We start from the raw sequence: 21,337 nt of genomic DNA, 5'->3' as shown, positions 1-21,337 counted from the left end.
CTGCTTTATTTTTCTTTGAATGCCCCATATATGTATATACAACCATAACATTGCATTTGTAAGTATTTCAAGTTCTGATTTATATCATCTGAACAACTTTCCTTTTCCATTTCTAACCAAGCTGTTTGGTCTTCAGTGATCCATTATCTTCTATGAGAGGGGATGCATGCTTGCCAAGATGTGAATATGGCTTGCTGTCTTTCATGTTATCACGGAGTTGTTGAGATAGTTACCAAGTTATGTGACAATACTTGCAGTATTTGATACTCATAGTATTTGATACTCATTTGAAATAAACCTATACATATAGAAATCAGATCTGCTTTACATTACTTTATATTTGCAGCTTTAGTATTGGCACCAACCATTCAGTTTTATAATAGTAGCATTAAGTGCAAAAAAATGTTCTTTTTTAACTCTGTAGGTGGAGTGGCAACAAGATTTCACATAACGAAGTATCCTACCTTGAAAGTGATCCGTAATGGACAACCCACAAAGAGAGAGTACAGAGGGCAGAGATCAACAGAAGCTTTTGTGTCATTTGTCAAGAAGCAGTTAGCAGACCCTATTAAAGAATTTGCAAGTTTGAAGGATTTGGAAAGTATGGATGTAAGTACTGTTAAATTCATTAATGTGGTCAACTGTGGTGAGAATGGAATTTAAACTGAGACTATTGCAAAGTGAAATTAATGTTTTGAAGTCTGTACTTGTTATTTCCAAGATTGTAAATGGTAATAATCCAAAGGTTTCGTTCAAGACATGAAGGTGGAAAGAAGTGAGGAGGGGGATCCCCATATGAAAATCTGGCTTTTTTATTTCATTCATTCTTGAATTTTGTTAGTACACTGAGTGACAGAGCAAATGCAACACCAAGAAGGAGTGATCAGAACTTCATGCCAATTGCAGGGTAGACTGACGTCACTGAGGTATGCTCATGATGTGAAATGCGCCGCTGTGCTGCGCACGTAGCGAATGATAAATGGGACACGGCGTTGGCGAATGGCCCACTTCGTACCGTGATTTCTCAGCCGACAGTCATTGTAGAACGTGTTGTCGTGTGCCACAGGACACGTGTATAGCTAAGAATGCCAGGCCGCCGTCAACGGAGGCATTTCCAGCAGACAGACGACTTTACGAGGGGTATGGTAATTGGGCTGAGAAGGGCAGGTTGGTCGCTTCGTCAAATCGCAGCCGATATCCATAGGGATGTGTCCACGGTGCAGCGCCTGTGGCGAAGATGGTTGGCGCAGGGACATGTGGCACGTGCGAGGGGTCCAGGCGCAGCCCGAGTGACTTCAGCACGCGAGGATCGGCGCATCCGCCGCCAAGCGGTGGCAGCCCCGCACGCCACGTCAACCTCCATTCTTCAGCATGTGCAAGACACCCTGGCTGTTCCAATATCGACCAGAACAATTTCCCGTCGATTGGTTGAAGGAGGCCTGCACTCCCGGCGTCCGCTCAGAAGACTACCATTGACTCCACAGCATAGACGTGCACGCCTGGCATGGTGCCGGGCTAGAGCGACTTGGATGAGGGAATGGCGGAACGTCGTGTTCTCCGATGAGTCACGCTTCTGTTCTGTCAGTGATAGTCACCGCAGACGAGTGTGGCATCGGCGTGGAGAAAGGTCAAATCCGGCAGTAACTGTGGAGCGCCCTACCGCTAGACAACGCGGCATCATGGTTTGGGGCGCTATTGCGTATGATTCCACGTCACCTCTAGTGTGTATTCAAGGCACGTTAAATGCCCACCACTACGTGCAGCATGTGCTGCGGCCGGTGGCACTCCCGTACCTTCAGGGGCTGCCCAATGCTCTGTTTCAGCAGGATAATGCCCGCCCACACACTGCTCGCATCTCCCAACAGGCTCTACGAGGTGTACAGATGCTTCCGTGGCCAGCGTACTCTCTGGATCTCTCACCAATCGAACACGTGTGGGATCTCATTGGACGCCGTTTGCAAACTCTGCCCCAGCCTCGTACGGACGACCAACTGTGGCAAATGGTTGACAGAGAATGGAGAACCATCCCTCAGGACACAATCCGCACTCTTATTGACTCTGTACCTCGACGTGTTTCTGCGTGCATCGCCGCTCGCGGTGGTCCTACATCCTACTGAGTCGATGCCGTGCGCATTGTGTAACCTGCATATCGGTTTGAAATAAACATCAATTATTCGTCCGTGCCGTCTCCGTTTTTTCCCCAACTTTCATCCCTTTCGATCCACTCCTTCTTGGTGTTGCATTTGCTCTGTCAGTCAGTGTATTATCGTAGTCCAGAACCGAGAATATAGCTGTATAAATATGTATAGTATTTCTCCTACTCGTCAATGAGCGCATTGGAATCTCCAGTTTTGGAGGTTCATGGTCTAATTTTTGTCAGTTTATAACTAACTAGCAAGATACCCGTGCTTCGCTACGGTATTATACTGAAATTTATAATTGAATGCTTATTGTTTTAGATATGTAATCCGCCGCAATCCGCGATCTGACTCGTTTTCTGCGAGAATCTGCCAAAATTCGCGATCAGACTCGTTTTCTAATAGATTACGGCAAGTTTCCTCCCATTTTTCAATCTTTCTTTCCAGCAATCGATTTTGTACTTCCTGAGCTAGGTCCAGGTATTACACCCGGTCAGTTGGGTCCCTAGATCTTTGCCATATTTTCCTATAAACATTTTTAATATGGATCAAATCCTTCAGGAGATCCGGCGTAGTGTCGTCTTGAGTGCCTTGGCGGTACTGAACCCGCGGCCGGACTACATTCTTAGTCATTACCCGTCCAGGTCCCGTTTCCAGCGTGGTCCGCACATTTGACGACGGTCCAGAACATTATTATTATTATTATTATTATTATTATTATTATTATTATTACTATAGATGTTCTGGTCCCCACAGCACGATGCAAGACCGCTACTTGGTGGTAAATTACATCTGCTGCCATTGTCATTGTTGACAATGTGACCAGCACCATTGTCGCGCGTAGGCAAGTGCGCGGGATTTCTGGCGATACGAATGACATACTTCCGTGCATTATTGACCTTATTATAGAGGTGAACAATTTGATGGTCAATCTCATTCCTATCGTTTATTTCAGTGTGTTTAAATTTTTATTTATATGCCAGGAGAATCTATTTTAATCTAAGAACGTTCTCCGAAGGAAAAGGTGGCTGTTGAAAACGAACCCAGGAAAGATTAAAAATGATTGGTTTATGATCAGAATAAGTACATTGAAAATATACAGCCTGTTTCCAGTCATTCGACAGGGTCAGGAATGGAATGAATAAAGCCCCATCTAGCGGCTACAATAGGGACTGTGCCGGCTGCCGAAGTACTCCTCTGGGGCAATGATCGATGAATGACAAATGAAATGAAATATTGGACAGTGTTGCTGGATTGAATGATGACAGGGAAAACCGAACCGCCTCCGTTTTGTCCAGCACGAATGTCACATGGAGTGACAGGGATTTGAAACACGGAACCCAGCTGTGAGAGGCCGGCGCGCTGCCGCCTGAGCAACGGAGGCTCCTTATAAGTACATTATGAACAGTCAAATCAATTGGTCTCACCTCCTTTTACACCCCACTGCCGTTAAGTTTATTTAAGCCCCCCCCCCCAAAAAAAAAATTAAAAGAAGGCGTGTTTCTGTATGTTTAAAGGAGATTCCAAACACCAATGTTCACGTCTGTTACCTTCAGTTTTGAGATATAAGTATCCCCATAAAAATTATTCACTTTTTTAACTTCTTTCACACTTCCCCCCCTCCCCCCAGGTGAATTTTCCGGCAAAAAATGCTTGTTTCTTTAATAGTGAAGTATCTTCTAAATACAAGTTATCACGACTCTAACTTCTTCAGTTTTTTATTTATGCGTCCTCATGAAAGGAATTGAACTCCTTTTCACTCCCGCCCCCCAAGATGGTTTCCCCCCAAAACGCTTTTTTCTTTGTTTTTAAAGGAGATACAAATACCAATTTTCACGCCTGTAACAACTTCAATTTTAATTAGATGTATGTATTCTCATACAATTAAGTAAATTAATTTTTCATTTCTTTCACACACACACACACACACACACACACACACACACACACACACACACACACACACACACACACACACCCACACCCACCCCTTCATTGGATTTTCCGAGAATACGTGTTTCTTTACTTTTAAAGCAGATTCCAAATATCAAATTTCACGTCTGTACAATCTTCATTCTTGAGATATCAGTAGCCTAATTAAAAGAATTCAACACCATTTTCAGTCATGTTTAACCCCCCCCCCCCTCCACCCAAGTGGTATTTCCGAAAACTAAAAATACACGTTTCTTTATTTTTAATAGAGATAAAAATTTCCATTTTTCACTTCTGTAGCGTGTTAAGCTTTTTGAGATATACTGTAGAAGTTCTCATTTTAAAATTTCACCCCTTTTTAGTTCCCCTTAAGTGGAGTTTCCAAAAATAAATCACCTATGTTTCTTTACATTTACAGGAGATTCCTAATACCCACTTTTTACGTCTGTAACATTTTATGTTTCTCAGATATTCTGTAGATATAGTCTTTCAAAAAATTCACCCCAATTTGTCACTCCTGTTTAACCGCCATTAATTGGATTTCCTAAAAACAAAAAATACGTGTTTCGTTATTTTTAAAGGAGATCCCATATACAAATTTTCAATTCTGTAATATCGTCAGTTTCTGAAATATATGTATCGCCATTAAATGCATTCAACCCATTATTCACCCTTTTACAACCCTGCTATTGGGAACTTCCGAAAACAAAAAAATACATGTTTCTTTATTTTTAAAGGAGATTCTAAATACCAATTTTTACATCTATAAACTTTAAATGTCTTGAGATATAGATACACTCATTTTAAAATTTCACCCCCATTAATTGGATTTTCCAAAAACAAACAAATGCGTGTTTCTTTATTTTTAAAGGAGATCCTAAACACCAATTTTCAGGTCTGTAATATCTTCAGTTTCTGAGATATAAGTATCCACATTAAAGGCATTCAACCCTTTTTTCACCCCCTTTTCACCCCTCCTATTGGGATTTTCCAAAAACAAAAAAATATGCATTTCTTTTTAATGAAGATTCTAAATACCAATTTTTACATCTGTAAACGTTAAAAGTTTTGAGATATAGATGCACTCATTTTAAAAATTCGCTCCCCTTTTCACCCTCCCATTAATTGAATTTTTCAAAAACAAAAAAATACGTGTTTTTTTGTTTTTAAAAGAGATCAAAAGTACCAATTTTCAGGTCTGTAATATCTTCAGTTTCTGAGATATAAGTACCGGTATCCTGATTAAAGGCATTCAGCCAATTTTTCACCCTTTTTCACCCCTCCTATTGGGATTTTCTGAAAACAAAAAAATACGTCTTTCTTTATTTTTAATTATGATTCTAAATACCAATTTTTACATCTGTAAACGTTAAAAGTTTTGAGATATAGATACACTCATTTTAAAATTTCACCCCCCTTTTCACCCCTTAGTGATGGAATATCCAAAAATCCTCTCTTAGCGAGCACCTACATCTTAATATGAATATATCTCCAAAATTTCATTTCTTTATGTCCAGTAGTTTTGGCTCAGCGATGATGAATCAGTCAGTCAGTCAGTCAGTCAGTCAGTCAGGACAAGTTATTTTATATATATAGATGAGAGGATTTCTTCATTTGTTGTCGTTAATATTGAAACAAAAATCATGTATGAAATTTTGTGATCAGATCACTTTATATCTCTTGGTTTTGTTGTCAGACTCAGGGTGTGGATAATGTTTTCTATTCAGTTGGAAGTCAAGTTGTTAAAGTACATTTATGAAGAAAATTACAAATTCAGCATTTGGTAGTAACTATACAGAGCTAATTCTGAAGTTGTGCACGATGTGAACTTCACCCAATTTTACAGCCAAGTGCTCTTCCAGACTTTAACCCTTTATGGAGGGATGTATTCAACTATTGCATGTTTCTGAGGTATTTGGCAGTGTAGTGTATTACTGAATGGGTTTTTGATGAGACAACACCCAGTTCCTAAGTCGGTAGTTAACCAGACGCGACTAAAATCCTTGATCTGGCCGGGGATCGGATGATGGACCCTGTGAATCTAAAGCCGCTATGCTGTCCATTCCACGAGAGAGCCTGACTGGCACAGAACATCATCAAGGGGTTGACCTATCTTTGATTGATATTAGAAGGCATGATAACTGGGTGAAAAACATTACTAGCTCTTCACCAAGGTGGCTGCAGTTCTGCTCTTGACCAATGTATATGTGATTTCTGATATGAAAAGTTATGTCTGTGTGGTTCAGGTTTCTTGTAAAACTATGACTATGATCATGATGTCAGTGCTCATATTAATCTGCAGTCTACTGAGCGAGTTGGCCGTACAATTAATTCGGGAGATGTCGGGTTGGAATTCCACCATCGGCAGCCCTGAAGATTGTTTTCCATTGTTTCCCATTTTCACACCAGGCAAATGCTGGGACTGTTAATAAAATCCATGGCCACTTCCATCCCAATCCTAGTGCTTTCCCATCCTTCCGTCACCAAAATTTTCAATGTGTTAGTGCAGCATTAAACCACTAGCAAAATATAAAAATATAAAATATATGCAAGCTTTCTCATGATTGATACTAAGCTGTAATTTCTTCATGCTATGTGCCTCCAGGGGTGTATGCATCACAAAACCAGTGATTTCAAGAACGACCTGAAACGATAGGCTTATTAGATTGGTTGCGGAGTATAGATCAGTCAGTAAGTACTTGGTACCGGGCGAGTTGGCCGTGCGCGTAGAGGCGCGCGGCTGTGAGCTTGCATCCGGGAGATAGTGGGTTCGAATCCGACTGTCGGCAGCTCTGAAGATGGTTTTCTGTGGTTTCTCATTTTCACGCCAGTCAAATGCTGGGGCTGTACCTTAATTAAGGCCACGGCCGCTTCCTTCCAACTCCTAGGCCTATCCTATCCCATTGTCGCCATAAGACCTATCTGTGTCGGTGCGACGTAAAGCCCCTAGCGAAAAAGAGTACTTGGTATCCTGTGACAGTATGTTCTCTTTTTGGTATCCCATGACAGTATGCTCTCTTTTGAGTGAGACCACATCATTCTAATGAGGAAGGTGGTGCAACATTTCATCAAATTGATTGGAAGATCTTCTTGCCATCATTCGATAGGAGAGGAGGGAACCTGGGGTCCTGAGGTGTGTTTGTCCCCTGTCTAAAGGCATGCAGCAGCATTGTTTGGTACCCTTGTGGCATTCATCACAGTTGCAAGACAACTTGTTGAAAAAGACCATTCTTGACATGTTCATTGCTGTCTTTTGATCTCTTCTTCTTTATATTAAGATGAAAATTTGAAAAATGTTACGATAAATAAGTATGTACCGAGCGAATGGCTTGCGTGGTTCGGGTCACGTAACTTTCAGCTTCCATTCAGGAGACAGTAGGTCCGAACTCCACTGTCAGCATCCCTGAAGATGGTTTTCCATTGATTTCCATTTTCACACCAGGCAAATGATGGGGCTGTACCTTAATTAAGGCCATGGTTGCTTCCTTCCTGCTCCTATCCCATCGTTGCCATAAGACCTATCTGTATCAGTGCGATGTAAAGCAAATTGTAATTAAAAAACATACTGTACATACATTTGCCAGTATAAGGTACAGATTAAATAAATACTCATTATATGCATTAACTACTACAGAAGTATTAGAGAAAACATTACTGCACAGCATACTCTCTCAGTATATGCAGGGTGTCAGGGAAAGTTACACCAAAAATGTGAGGGTTGTGTAAGAAGTGCATTTGCTACAATATGGTACAGCTGTCAGTGTCCAGTTATTGTCTAGAAGGACAGTTTTACATTATGTCGGACATGTGGCTGGTGTTTGTGAATACATATATACTCATTGCACATGGATGACCGTTAGACAACCATGGCATTGATGTTTCTGTTTGTCATGCAACAGGTGTTTATTGACATAAAGTTATCATAGTTTATTAGCTTCAGTAGAGACTGAAACAAATCGCAGATTAAATTATCTAGACATATCCGTCACCAGGTATGAAGACCATTTAACATAGAAAATATACAGGAAACCCAAACAAACATCAAACACAATAAAACAAGATTCCACCCATCCAAACGCCCATTAAAAAGCAGTCTACCATACTATGGTTTACATAGCCTTTAATATCCCCCTACCTAACGAAGACCTAAAAAAAGAGCTTAATATAATCCATGAAATAGCTAAACAAATCGGATATTATAATCAAATAAAATTATTTAAAAAATAAAATATGAGACGAAATAAAAATTAACTAAAGAAGACAAAGAAAGACCATGTAATTATCACTTTCAACAGTTCCAATGTCCATCTTATAACTAACAGTTTTAAAAGACGTAACTTAAGAATAGCTTTCAGAACTTCTTGTAATAATGTTGCCATTCTACATAACACCAAATCTATCAATGGAAACAATAAATACAACCATTCAGGAGTGTACCGAATAAAATGTACTAAATGTGAGGCAAGTTATGTCGATCATACTGGTAGTAGTTTATTCATCCGCTGCAATGAACATGTAAACGCTGTTAAATACAACCATTTTTCTTCCATAGGACAACACACAGAAGAATCCAAACACAAATTATCCGATATTGAAGGCGATGTGAAAATTCTGTACATAATTTCCAAGTATCTCAGTATCTTAGAGGAATTTTATATCAAAATGTACCAATTTGCCAATTCGAACTTTAATCTCAACGAGATAATGGAGAAAACCAACACTCTTTTCAGTGCCACCGTTCCTCCTTAAAAAAAATATTTATTTAAAGAAAGTTAACAAACAGAAACAAAAGCATGCATCCAAGACTTCGCAGGTCACACCCCCTCCTACCCAAACCCCTCCTCAAGCCCTCCCCTCTGCACCACCTCCTTTCCCCTCCACTGTCATAAATGCCAGCTTTCGCTGCACAAGAAATAATACACGACACGCTCCCGACAAACACGTAAACGATCGGCAGGAGACAACAAGAGAGTAAGTCAAAATACACTTACGCTTACAATGCATATTATAGACATTCTCTAACAGGAAAAAAAACAACCCTTTTTCTTTCTTTCATTTTAGATATTCTGATACAACTTATTTTCCATTTTCCAACAGATCACAAGTTAAACAAGAAGGAATGCTCTCACCATATTACCCCCAAAACACTGGACATTAACTCACAAGACAATCTGATGTCGATCAGTACCCAGCTATAAGAAGATGAACTCATTTTATTCATTTCACCGAAATTGGCATCTTTTAAACATGCAAAATATGTACATTTTTAACATAAACATATACAATTCGTTAAGAGTGTGTTAATAGAACATCAAGACCACACCAGTGACACTTCACAAACTTCTAGATATAATTCAAACCCCAATTTGAAGCAGGTTTTATCACACACAACATTGTATATTTAAACGTAGAAATAAGTCTTAAACTTGAGTAAGTAGGTTGCTTGGGGAATGGCAGCCCATTATTCATGGAGCGCTGCACTGAGGAGAGGTAGTGATGTCGGTCGCCCTGGCACAAAGTCGGCGTTCCAAAACATCCCAAAGGTGTTCTGTAGGATTCAGGTCGGGACTTTGTGCTGGTCAGTCCATTGCAGGGATGTTATTGTCGTGTAACCAGTCCGTCACAGGCCGTACATTATGAACAGGTGCTCGATCGTGTTGAAAGATGCAATCGCCATCCCCAAAGTGCTTTTCAAGAGTGGGAAGCAAGAAGGTGCTTAAAACATCAATGTAGGCCTGTGCTGTGATAGTGGCATGCAAAACAACAAGGGGTGCAAGCCCCCTCCATGAAAAGCACCACCACATCATAACACCACCGCCTCCGAATTTTACTGTTGGCACTACACACGCTGGCAGATGGCGTTCACCGGGCATTTGCCATACCCACACCCTGCCATCTGATCGCCACATTGTGTACCGTGATTCGTCATTCCACACAATGTTTCTTCACTGTTCAATCGTCCAATATTTACGCTCCTTACACCAAGTGAGGTGTCGTTTGGCATTTTTTGGTTGCTTTTTTGCTAGTTTTTTTACGTCGCACCGACACAGATACGTCTTATGGCGACGATAGGACAGGAAAGGGCTAGGAGTGGGAAGGAAGCGGCCGTGGCCTTGATTAAGGTACAGCCCCAGCATTTGCCTGGTGTGAAAATGGGAAACGACGGAAAAAAATTTTCAGGGCTGCCGACAGTGGGGTTCGAACCTACTATCTCTCGAATACTGGATACTGGCTGCATTTAAGCGACTGCAGCTATCGAGCTCGGTCGTTTGGCATTGACCTGCATGATGTGTGGCTTATGGGCAGCCACTCGACCATGAAATCCAAGTTTTCTCACCTCCCGCCAAACTGTCATAGTACTTCTAGTGGGTCCTGATGGAGTTTCGAATTCCTGTGTGATGGTTTGGATAGATGCCTGCCTATTACACTTGACGACCGTCTTCAACTGTTGGCTGTCTGTGTCAGTCAACAGACGAGGTAGGTCTGTACGCTTTTGTGCTATACATGTCCCTTCACATTTCCCCTTCACTATCACATCAGAAACAGTGGACCTAGGGATGTTTAGGAGTGTGGAAATCTTGCATACAGACTTCTTACACAAGTGACACCCAATCACCTGACCATGTTCGAAGTCCACAAGTTCTGCGGAGTGCCCCATTCTGCTCTCTCACAATGTCGAATGACTACTGAGGTCGCTGCTATGGAGTACCTGGCAGTAGGTGGCAGCACAATGCACCTAAGGTGAAAAACGTATGTTTTTGGGGGTGTTCGGATACTTTTGATCACATAGTGTATGTGTAAGGATCTTCTGGGTATCTGGAGAATTTTGTACATGGATAACTGGTGCAGTTCACCGTCTTTGTACAAGATTCTCCTGGAACATAACACACATGCTGTTGGCACAGTTAGGGCAAACAGGAAACATATGCCTCCTAAGTTCAAGGAAACACAGCTGAATAAAGGTGAACTTACTTTCGCTTCAGTGAACAAAATCTTAGCCATAAAATGGGTTGGCAAAAAGCCTGTACACCTTTTGTCAACTCAGCACGATAGACCAGATTTTGTTATAGTCCAATCAAAATGAGGGTAGAAGAAGCTGAAACCCAACCTGGCAGTCGATTATAATTGTGGAATGGGTGGGGTCGACTCTCATGGTCAGCGACTGGCGTCTTTCCCACTCGTGAGGAAGTATGTGAAAGGCTATAAAAAGATGTAATTCTACCTCATTAATATGGCATTATTGAATTCCTTTCTCATTTGGCAAATTCTCAACCCAACAGTGAAATGAAATGTCGTATGGCTTTTAGTGCCGGGATATCCCAGAACGGGTTCGGCTCGCCAGGTGCAGGTCTTTCTATTTGACGCCCGTAGGCGACCTGCGTGTCGTGATGAGGATGACATGATGATGAAGACAACACATACACCCAGCCCCCATGCCATTGGAATTAACCAATTAAGGTTAAAATCCTCGACCCAGCTGGGAATCAAACCTGGGGCCCTCTGAACCGGAGGCCAGTATGCTGACCGTTCAGCCAACGAGTCGGACAAACCCAACAATGAAGAATAAACACTTCACAGCATTCCGCATCAGCGTTGCAGAACAATACTTAGAAGGTGCTCAGATACCCCAGTACCCCAGCAGAGGCTGTCCCCATACTGGTACCACCCCATTAAGACTTCAGAGTCAACATTCTGGGCACTTTTCATTATAAATTGCCCCTACAGAGAAGAAATTAGTGCCATCCAAGAGATGCAAGGTGTGTTACGTGCAGGGTCTACGGAAGGAAACCTCTTTTCAATGTGGCAAATGCATGGTTGCCCTCCATGTTGATACCTGTTTCTTGGTGTACTATACAAAAACCGACTTCCCCAAAACCACAAAAACGTGATGTTGTTTGAGTCATCAGTCCATAGACTGGTTTGATGCAGCTCTCCATGCCACCCTATCCTGTGCTAACCTTTTCATTTCTACGTAACTATTGCATCCTACATCTGCTCTAATCTGTTTGTCATATTCATACTTTGGTCTACCCCTACCGTGATAAAACTTGTAAAAAAAAATATATAGTTGTCTTCAAGTTTCCTTATGTTGTAACTCTTTGTGATACTAATAAATAAAATCATGAATAAAAGTATATAAAAATTTAATATTACTCAAAAAGTTCGTAAAATACTTGAAATAAATTAAATTAATAAAAACAATTAAACGAAATGTCCATAGTATGGGCGCCAGAGTTCACCAGAATGGATCCCTCAAATTTAGATAGAACATGATAATTCTTTATATCCCAGGGCGTGTACATAATGCTGTGTATTGGTACATCTGCTACAGGCCTTATCGAACCTTCTGAAAACGATTAAATAGGTAGGAATTGCACCTAGGTCCATCAATAACTCCACTGATTCTAAAATATCTAACTATATTCTCAATAAAATCCGTGCATGAGCACCTCAACACACCAAAATACACTTATAATACACAAACAAAAGATTGCTGGAAGACTCCATATTCACAACAACAACAATGAAAACAGTGGGGAAATGAAAGCGAGAACTAAGCCACCATTTGTAGTTAGTTTGTTGAACTATGTACATATATGTAAATAAGAACCCTTCACTGTCTCTATATCAATACGACTTGCCGATTCTCATAATCGGCACTTATAACACCACTGATACTGTACCTCGTAATACTGTGTTCACAGACTTCAACAATTGTTGTAAAGATGTATACATTTGAGCAACACACGCTTGTTGATCCTGAACATAAATTATGGAAAGTCTGAGATAGCTTTCACCAACAGATAATGCCAAGCCACCACAAGTGCTACAATACTAAGTTGTGTGTCAGTCACTTTACACAAACATAAAATACTACGTTCCACAAACAAGACTATGTTCCACAAACGTTTCAAGTCCAGTCCAGCATATAGCAACAATCTCACTCCAGTACCGTCTTGGTAAGTTTAACTCCCGTATCGTGTATCAGCACTACTTCCTTCCCATACAGTGTGTCAGCACTCCTTCCTTCTCGTACAGTGTGTCTGGTTCTTTTTTTCCCCCCGCTGTGATGTCGAAGTATATATGAAGACCTCAGCATTCCCTTTTCTCTCACATGATACATCTGGATTGGTCCTTGCCAGCCAATCATGGTAGATCCTCTTGTCAAGACCACCCCATGAACTCCTTCTTGGTCCCAAGACGTAAACAAACTCTGGGGTGTTTCACATGAGTCATAGAACTTCCCGAGTACAACAAGAAGCTCATCTCATCAGACTGGGATATATACATGACCCCTAGAACTTCCCAACTACAACAACAAGTACATGTCATCAAACACTGGGATGCCCGCATGAGTCATACAAATTACCAGAGTTATTAAAGCAATGTTTTCCCAACTCTACAAAACAAATTACTCTTACTACGTATGTGGAGACCTCCCAGCTTACAAATATTAATGACGAAATATACAATTGAAATACCGACGATAATATCTCTCACTTCTACATATAGTGCAAGGGTGTGATATATGTACTATCACAATGTGATCAGTCAAATTTATGTTAAAGTGACTGAAAAATAAATGTTATGTAAGGGAATATTTCCTTTCACAAGTAATGATAGGCCAAAGGGTTAATGAGAATGATGTAGCAGTAAGTAAATAGTGACTATTACTCTGTTTATACCCAGCCCTCAATGCCATATGGAAGGATGAAAGGATACCTGAAGATTGGCAACAAGGAAGCGTTGTACCATTGTTCAAAAAAGGAAATAGGAAGAAATGTGAAAATTATAGAGGTATAACTCTATTAACACATGGGCTAAAAATAATGGAGAAAGTCATAGACAAAAGACTGAGGAATGTAATAGAAACACAGTTAGACGAAGAACAATATGGCTTTAGACCAGATAGATCAACAATAGACTTGATATTTACAGTGCAAACGATAATGTAAAATCATCTGGAAAGGAACAAGGAAATCATCTCCGCATTTTTGGACTTGGAAAAGGCTTATGGTACAGTTAAGAGAAAACGTATGGGAATGTCTACTGAAAAGGAATGTACCACATATTAATTAACAAGATAAACATGTTGTATCATGAGAGTAAAAGCAGTGTACAAGTGGGGGAGTGGTGACTCTGAAACATTTTTACATACATGCATGCATGCATACATACGTACATACATACATTATCATTATAAACTCTTATGTCTTTCAGCATTCAGTCTGCAAGCCCCTGTGAATTTACTAAACATCGCCACAATCCTCGATTTGCAACTAGTGTTGTGGCCTCATTTAGTTTAGTTTATACCTCTTATCTTTAAATCGTTAGAAACTGAGTCTAACCATCGTCGCTTTGGTCTACCTCTACTTCTCTTACCCACCATAGCAGAGTCCATTATTCTCCTACGTAAACTATCCTCCTCCATTCGCCTCACATGAACCCACCACCGAAGCCGGTTTATGCGTACAGCTTCATCCATCGAGTTCATTCCTAAATTAGCCTTTATCTCCTCATTCCGAGTATCCTCCTGCCATTGTTCCCATCTGTTTGTACCAGCAATCATTCTTGCCACTTTCATGTCTGTTACTTCTAACTTATGAATAAGATATCCTGAGTCCACCCAGCTTTCGCTCCCGTAAAGCAAAGTTGGTCTGAAAACAGACCGATGTAAAGATAGTTTCGTCTGGGAGCTGACTTCCTTCTTACATAATACTGTTGATCGCAACTGCGAGCTCACTGCATTAGCTTTATGACACCTTGATTCAATCCCACTTACTATATTACCATCCTGGGGAACACACAACCTAAATACTTGAAATTATCGACCTGTTCTAGCTTTGTATCACCAATCTGACATTCAATTCTGTTGAATTTCTTACCTACTGACATCATTTTAGTCTTCGAGAGGCTAATTTTCATACCACTCATTGCACCTCTTTTCAAGTTCCAAGATATTAGACTGCAGGCTTTCGGCACAATCTGTCATTAAGACCAAGTCGTCAGCATAGGCCAGACTGCTTACTACATTTCCACCTAACTGAATCCCTCCCTGCCATTTTATACCTTTCAGCAGATGATCCATGTAAGCTACGAACAGCAAAGGTGAAAGATTACAGCCTTGTCTAATCCCTTTAAGTACCCTGAACCAAGAACTCATTCTACCATAAATTCTCATCGAAGCCCAATTGTCAACATAAATGCCTTTAATTGATTTTAATAATCTGTCTTTAATTCCGTAGTCCCCCAGTATAGTGAACATCTTTTCCCTCGGTACCCTGCCATATGCTTTCTCTAGATGTACGAAACATAAACACAACTGCCTATTCCTCTCGTAGCATTTTTCAGTTACCTGGCGCATACTAAAAATCTGATCCTGACAGCCTCTCTGTGGTCTGAAACCATACTGGTTTTCATCCAACTTCCTCTCAACGACTGATCGCACCCTCCCTTCCAAGAAACCAGTGAATACTTTACCTCGTATACTAATCAATGAGATACCTCGATAGTTGTTGCAATCCTTCCTGTTCCCTTGCTTATAGGTAGGGGTAGGTGCAATCTCTGCTTTTGTCCAATCTGAAGGTACCTTACCAACACTCCATGCTAATCTTACTACTCTATGAAGCCATTTCATCCCTGCCTCCTCATTATACTTCACCATTTCAGGTCTAAATTCATCTACTCCTGGTGCTTTATGACAATGGAGTTTATTTACCATCCTTTCCACTTCCCCAAGTGTGATTTCACCAACATAATTTTCCTCCTCCTCATGAGCTTGGCTGTTTGCGACACAACCAGGATGATTTCCTTTTTCATTGAGAAAATGTTCAAAATATTCCCTCCACCTCTCCAGTGATTCCCTGGGATCTATTATGAGTTCACCTGAATTACTCAAAACACTGTGTATTTCCTTTTTCCCTCCCTTCCTAAGATTCTTTATTACTGTCCAGAAAGGTTTCCCTGCTGCTTGACTTAGCCTTTCCAGGTTATTACCAAAATCTTCCCACGACTTCTTTTTGGATTCAACAACTATTTGTTTCGCTCTGTTTCTTTCATTTACATACAAATCCCTGTCTGCCTTGGCCCTTGTTTGGAGCCATTTCTGATAAGCCTTCTTTTTTACGTTTACAAGCTGCTCTCACTTCATCATTCCACCAAGATGTTTGCCTTTTCCCATCTTTACACACAGATGTTCCTAGGCATTCCCTTGCTGTTTCTACTACAGCATCCCTGTATGCCACCCATTCACTTTCTATATCCTGAACCTGCTTACTGTCTACTGTTTGAAACTTCTCACTAATCATATGCATGTACTTCTGTCTAATTTCCTCATTCTGGAGATTTTCTACCCTTATTCGTTTGCAGACAGATTTCACTTTCTCTACCCTAGGCCTAGATATACTTAGTTCACTACAGATCAGATAGTGGTCTGTATCATCGAAAAATCGCCGGAAAACTCGTACATTCCTAACAGATTTCCTGAATTCGAAGTCGGTTAAGATATAGTCTATTATGGATCTTGTGCCCCTAGCCTCCCATATGTAGCGGTGAATAGCCTTATGCTTGAAAAATGTATTTGCAACTGCTAAACCCATACCAGCACAGAAGTCCAGCAAACGCTTCCCATTCCCATTTGCTTCCATATCTTCCTCACATTTACACATCACCCTTTTGTATCCTTCAGTTCTATTCCCAACTCTTGCATTGAAATCGCCCATTAGCACTATTCTATCCTTGCTGTTAACCCTGACCACAATGTCACTCAATGCTTCATAAAACTTGTCAACTTCATCCTCATCTGCACCCTCACATGGTGAATGCATGGAGACAATTCTAGTCCTAATTCCTCCAACTGACAAATCTACCCACATCATTCGCTCATATATGTGCCTAACAGAAACTATGTTGCGTGCAATGGTATTCCTGATAAAGAGCCCGACCCCAGATTCTGCCCTTCCCTTTCTAACACCCGTCAAGTACACTTTATAATCTCCTATCTCTACCTCGTTTTCTCCCCTTACCTGAATATCACTTACTCCTAGCACATCCAGATGCATCCTCTTTGCAGACTCAGCCAGTTCTACTTTCTTTCTTCCATAAGCCCCATTAATATTGATAGCTCCCAATTGAATTCCATTTCATTCACCAAATTGTTTCCCAGGAGTCCCTCACCTGTTAAATGGGAGTGGGACTCCATTACTCCCATAGGTCCGAGGCTTGCTTAAAATGTTCTGAGCTCGGTAAATTCATGAAGCAGGATGCTACCCTACTTGCACACAGTCCAAGTGAGGATATCTCCTCTAATGGGTTATGGACCACCAGTGAATTGTGTAGTCCTATAGACTCAAAATGTGTCGGAGATGCCCACTCCCATTCCATAGCAACTGGTATCCCGACTCTCAGGACCACTCACTAGGCCACTCAGCCGTTGCCCATGGTTCACGATCTAGGATGTGACTACAGTAACCCACACCATGAAACACAAAAAATAAAGTCTCAAGCAAGGAAGTGCACTGTCACCATATTGTTTATTATATTGATGGATGAAATCATAAAACGTGTAAAACAGAGTATCAGTAGTGATGAAGTGAATGCTGTGGTATTTGCAGATGATGTGGTGATTTGGGGAAAGGGAGGAAAGGAAGTACAAAGGAGACTGGACATTTGGAATGAAACTTTGAAGGAGTTTGGAATGGTAATTAGTAAAAAGAAAACTAGTCATGCATTGTGGAAAAGAGAAGCCAAGTGAATACAGACGGAGAATGCTTAGAGAATGTAGAGCAGTTCACATATTTTGGGTAGCATTATTAATGGAAGTAATGAAATCAACCCTGAAATTAATAACAGACTAAGTAAAGGTACAACATTTCATCATCAAGTCAGAGAGCTTTTATGTGATGACAAAGTACCCAAAAGAACAAAATTAACATTATATAAACAGTATTTCATACCAATTGTTACATATGGACTAGAAATGCTGGTAACTAATAAGAGACAAGATAGTAAGATCCAAGCAGTAGAAATGAGATTTTTAAGAGCATCGATTAAAAAGACAAGAAGAGATAGAATTCAAAATATTAAAATCAGAGAAGAGCTAAATAGCTAAATATAGAACCATTAGTACAGAACATACAGAAAGCAAGACTGAGATGGTTCGGACATGTAAAAAGAATGGGAAAGGAACGGGTAGCAAGAAGGGAATTCAAAAGAAAAGTTAAGGGAAAGAGACCAGTTTGGAGACAGAGAAGAAGGTGGATGGATCAGATTTGGAAGGACATTAGAGAAGCTGGATTGGATGTTGTGGAAGTAATGGAGCAGGAAGAGTGGAAGGACAGAAAGGAGTGGAGGAGGATGGAGTGGGATGATGATGATGATGATGATGATGATGATGATGATGATGATGATGACTGTGCTTAATGCAAAACTGTATACTTACCGAATGGAAATGTCTTTGGGTATTTGTTTCAGCATTGAATACCTTGGAGAACAGTATAGGATGAAATGGCATGTTGTACTGCAATCATATTGGATTTGCAAGTCATATGTGAAAACAATTTTTATTTTTTGGCCATATTGTAAGTACTCTGATGGTACTTTGTAAAATAACACTACTTTTATATAAGGTAATTCAGTAGGTAAGAACATGTACTGCAGTACAGTGGCTTGCTTCTGTATGCTGGTTCACTCCAGTCACAAGGGCAAGTAACTTTTAGTGACAAACACTATACACCTGGACAAAGTTCAGAGTCGTAGAGTGAATCACAACAAGAACACAAACTGGTGACAAAGCAAAATGGAAAATTGTCATTCTGGAGAATAACAGGATGTTGGCAGCTGTATCATATTTTAACAAATAACCTTCCTCATATTTTTGTTATAACTTTCCCGTACACACTGTAGGCTAATTTTTCATAGCTTCAGATAATATATGTTCCCTATATTTGACAAAGTTTCATTAAAATATAGTGCACTGGGTGATTCTCTTGTGCCTACTAATTTTGTTTTATGCAGCCCAGCAAATGTGAGAAAACGTTGTAAGGTCAGTCTTTCTGTACTGCTATCCTTTGTGATATTAACGCCTCGTAAGCTCAGCATGCAATCGATTGTGACCACACCAGACAGTTGCTATATTCTGTTCGAAAAACATGACATAATTTAAATCTCTTATTTACGTCAGTATACCATGTTACTATTTAATATGCCGTGCCCAGTGACCAGGTGTAGCAAAGCGCAAAATTAATGCTTAAAACGAGGTTACAGTGTTGTGAAGTGCTTATGAAATAGTGAACTGTCAGAGTAGTGTACTGTAATCTATTTTTAATACAAGCACACACTCTCCGTTCCACCGTAGCGCATGTGATCAGATGGTAGCCTAGCAATTATCGGACCGAGCTCGATAGCTGCAGTCGTTTAAGTGCGGCCAGTATGCAGTATTCGGGAGATAGTGGGTTTGAACCCCACTGTCGGCAGCCCTGAAGATGGTTTTCCATGGTTTCCCATTGTCACACCAGGCAAATGCTGGGGCTGTACCTTAATTAAGACCATGGCCGATTCCTTCCCAGTCCTAGCCCTTTCCTGTCCCATCGTCGCCATAAGACCTATCTGTGTCGGTGCGACGGAAAATAACTTGTAGAAAGAGAAAAACACTAGCGAAAAGAAGCTAGATTTAGTTCCGCAGGTCACTCTTGGCACTTCTGTCATACAGAAGTAAGTCGTTCACATGATTTGATTGGAGATAATGAAGGAAGGTCTTAACATCCCATTTAACAACTTTACAAAGTTGGTATTATTGTTTATACTACTGAGTGTAGCTGGCCATTTTTTGTCCTGGTAGCCATTTCTTTAATCAAAATAATGAAAATATACGATTGCTGTATTTTTGTAATATTTTCCCATGAGATTTTGGTGTAAACCACTCCAAACACAAGAGAAAATGTCAAGATAATTGTTGAATTATCACAGTTTGCTTTAGACTAAACAATCATCATCATCATCATCATCAGTGTCTCACTCCAGTCGCCCGGGTGTGGTTAACAAGCCTCCACCACTCCTTTCTGTCCTTTCACTTTAGCTGCTCCATTACTTCTGCCACATCCAATCCAGCTTCTCTAATGTCCTTCCAAATCTGATCCATCCACCTTCTTCTTGGTCTTGTAACTGGTTTCTTTCCCTTCTCTTTCTAATTCCCTTCTTGCTATCCGTTCCTTTCCCATTCTTTTTACATGTCTGAACCATCTCGGTCTTGCTTTCTGTATGTTCTGCACTAACAGTTCTATATCTAGCTATGTAGCTATGATTTTAATATTTTGGATTCTATCTCTTTTTAACCGATGTTCTTAAAAATTTCATTTCTACTGCTTGGATCTTACTATCTTGTCTCTTATTAGTTACCAGCTTATCTAGTCTATATGTTTCAATTGGTATGAAATACTGTTCATATAATGTTAATTTCATTCTCTTCGGTACTTCTTCATCCCATAAAAGCTCTCTGACTTGATGATGATATGTTGTACCTTTACTTAGTCTGTTATTAATTTCAGGGTTGATTTCATTACTTCCATTAATAATGCTACCCAGATATGTAAACTGTTCTACATTCTCTAAGCGTTCTCCATCTATGTTCACTTGGCTTCTCTTTTTCTCTTTTCCACAGTGCATGACTACAGTTTTCTTTTTACTAATTACCATTCCAAACTTTTTCAGATTTTCATTCCAAATGTCCAGTGTCATTTGTACTTCCTTTTCACCCTTTCCCCAAATTACCACATCATCTGCAAATATCAAAGCATTCATTTATTCACTAGTGATACTCTGTTTTATATGTTTTATGATTTCGCCCATCAATATAATAAACAATAATGGCGACAGTGCACTTCCTGCTTGAGACTTTTTGTATAAAATGTTTCAGAGTCACCACTCCCCATTTGTACACTGCTCATGGTACAACATTTTTATCTTGTGAATTAATGATTTTGGTACATTTCTTTTCCGTAGGCATTTCCATACTTGTAGGCATTTCCGTACTTGTTTTCTCTTAACTGTATCATAAGCTTTTTCCAAATCCAAAAATATGAAGATGATTCCCTTCTTCCTTTCCAGGTGTTTTTCCATTATCGTTCGCACTGTAAATATCAAGTCTGTTGTTGATCTATTGGGTCTGAAGCCATATTGTTCTTCCGCTAACTGCGTTTCTATTAAATCACTCAATCTTTTGTCTATGACTTTCTTCAATATTTTGCAAAAAGGAAGCAAAGTCATCTCCT

General features: G+C 40.2%; 1 protein-coding gene across 1 annotated transcript in view; it reads left to right on the top strand.

The window, feature by feature from the left end:
- ERp44 (Endoplasmic reticulum protein 44) overlaps positions 1 to 21,337 on the top strand; it is a 266,413-nt gene that overhangs the window by 156,993 nt on the left and 88,083 nt on the right. Inside the window, exon 4 of the mRNA XM_067141768.2 lies at positions 425 to 609. Coding sequence (XP_066997869.2) covers positions 425 to 609 — 185 coding nt within the window. The remainder of the gene's footprint in view (positions 1 to 424; positions 610 to 21,337) is intronic.

This window comes from Anabrus simplex, chromosome 2, assembly GCF_040414725.1.
Source record: "Anabrus simplex isolate iqAnaSimp1 chromosome 2, ASM4041472v1, whole genome shotgun sequence".
Classification (NCBI taxonomy): domain Eukaryota; kingdom Metazoa; phylum Arthropoda; class Insecta; order Orthoptera; family Tettigoniidae; genus Anabrus; species Anabrus simplex.
This window is presented reverse-complemented; position numbering and strand designations above follow the sequence as displayed.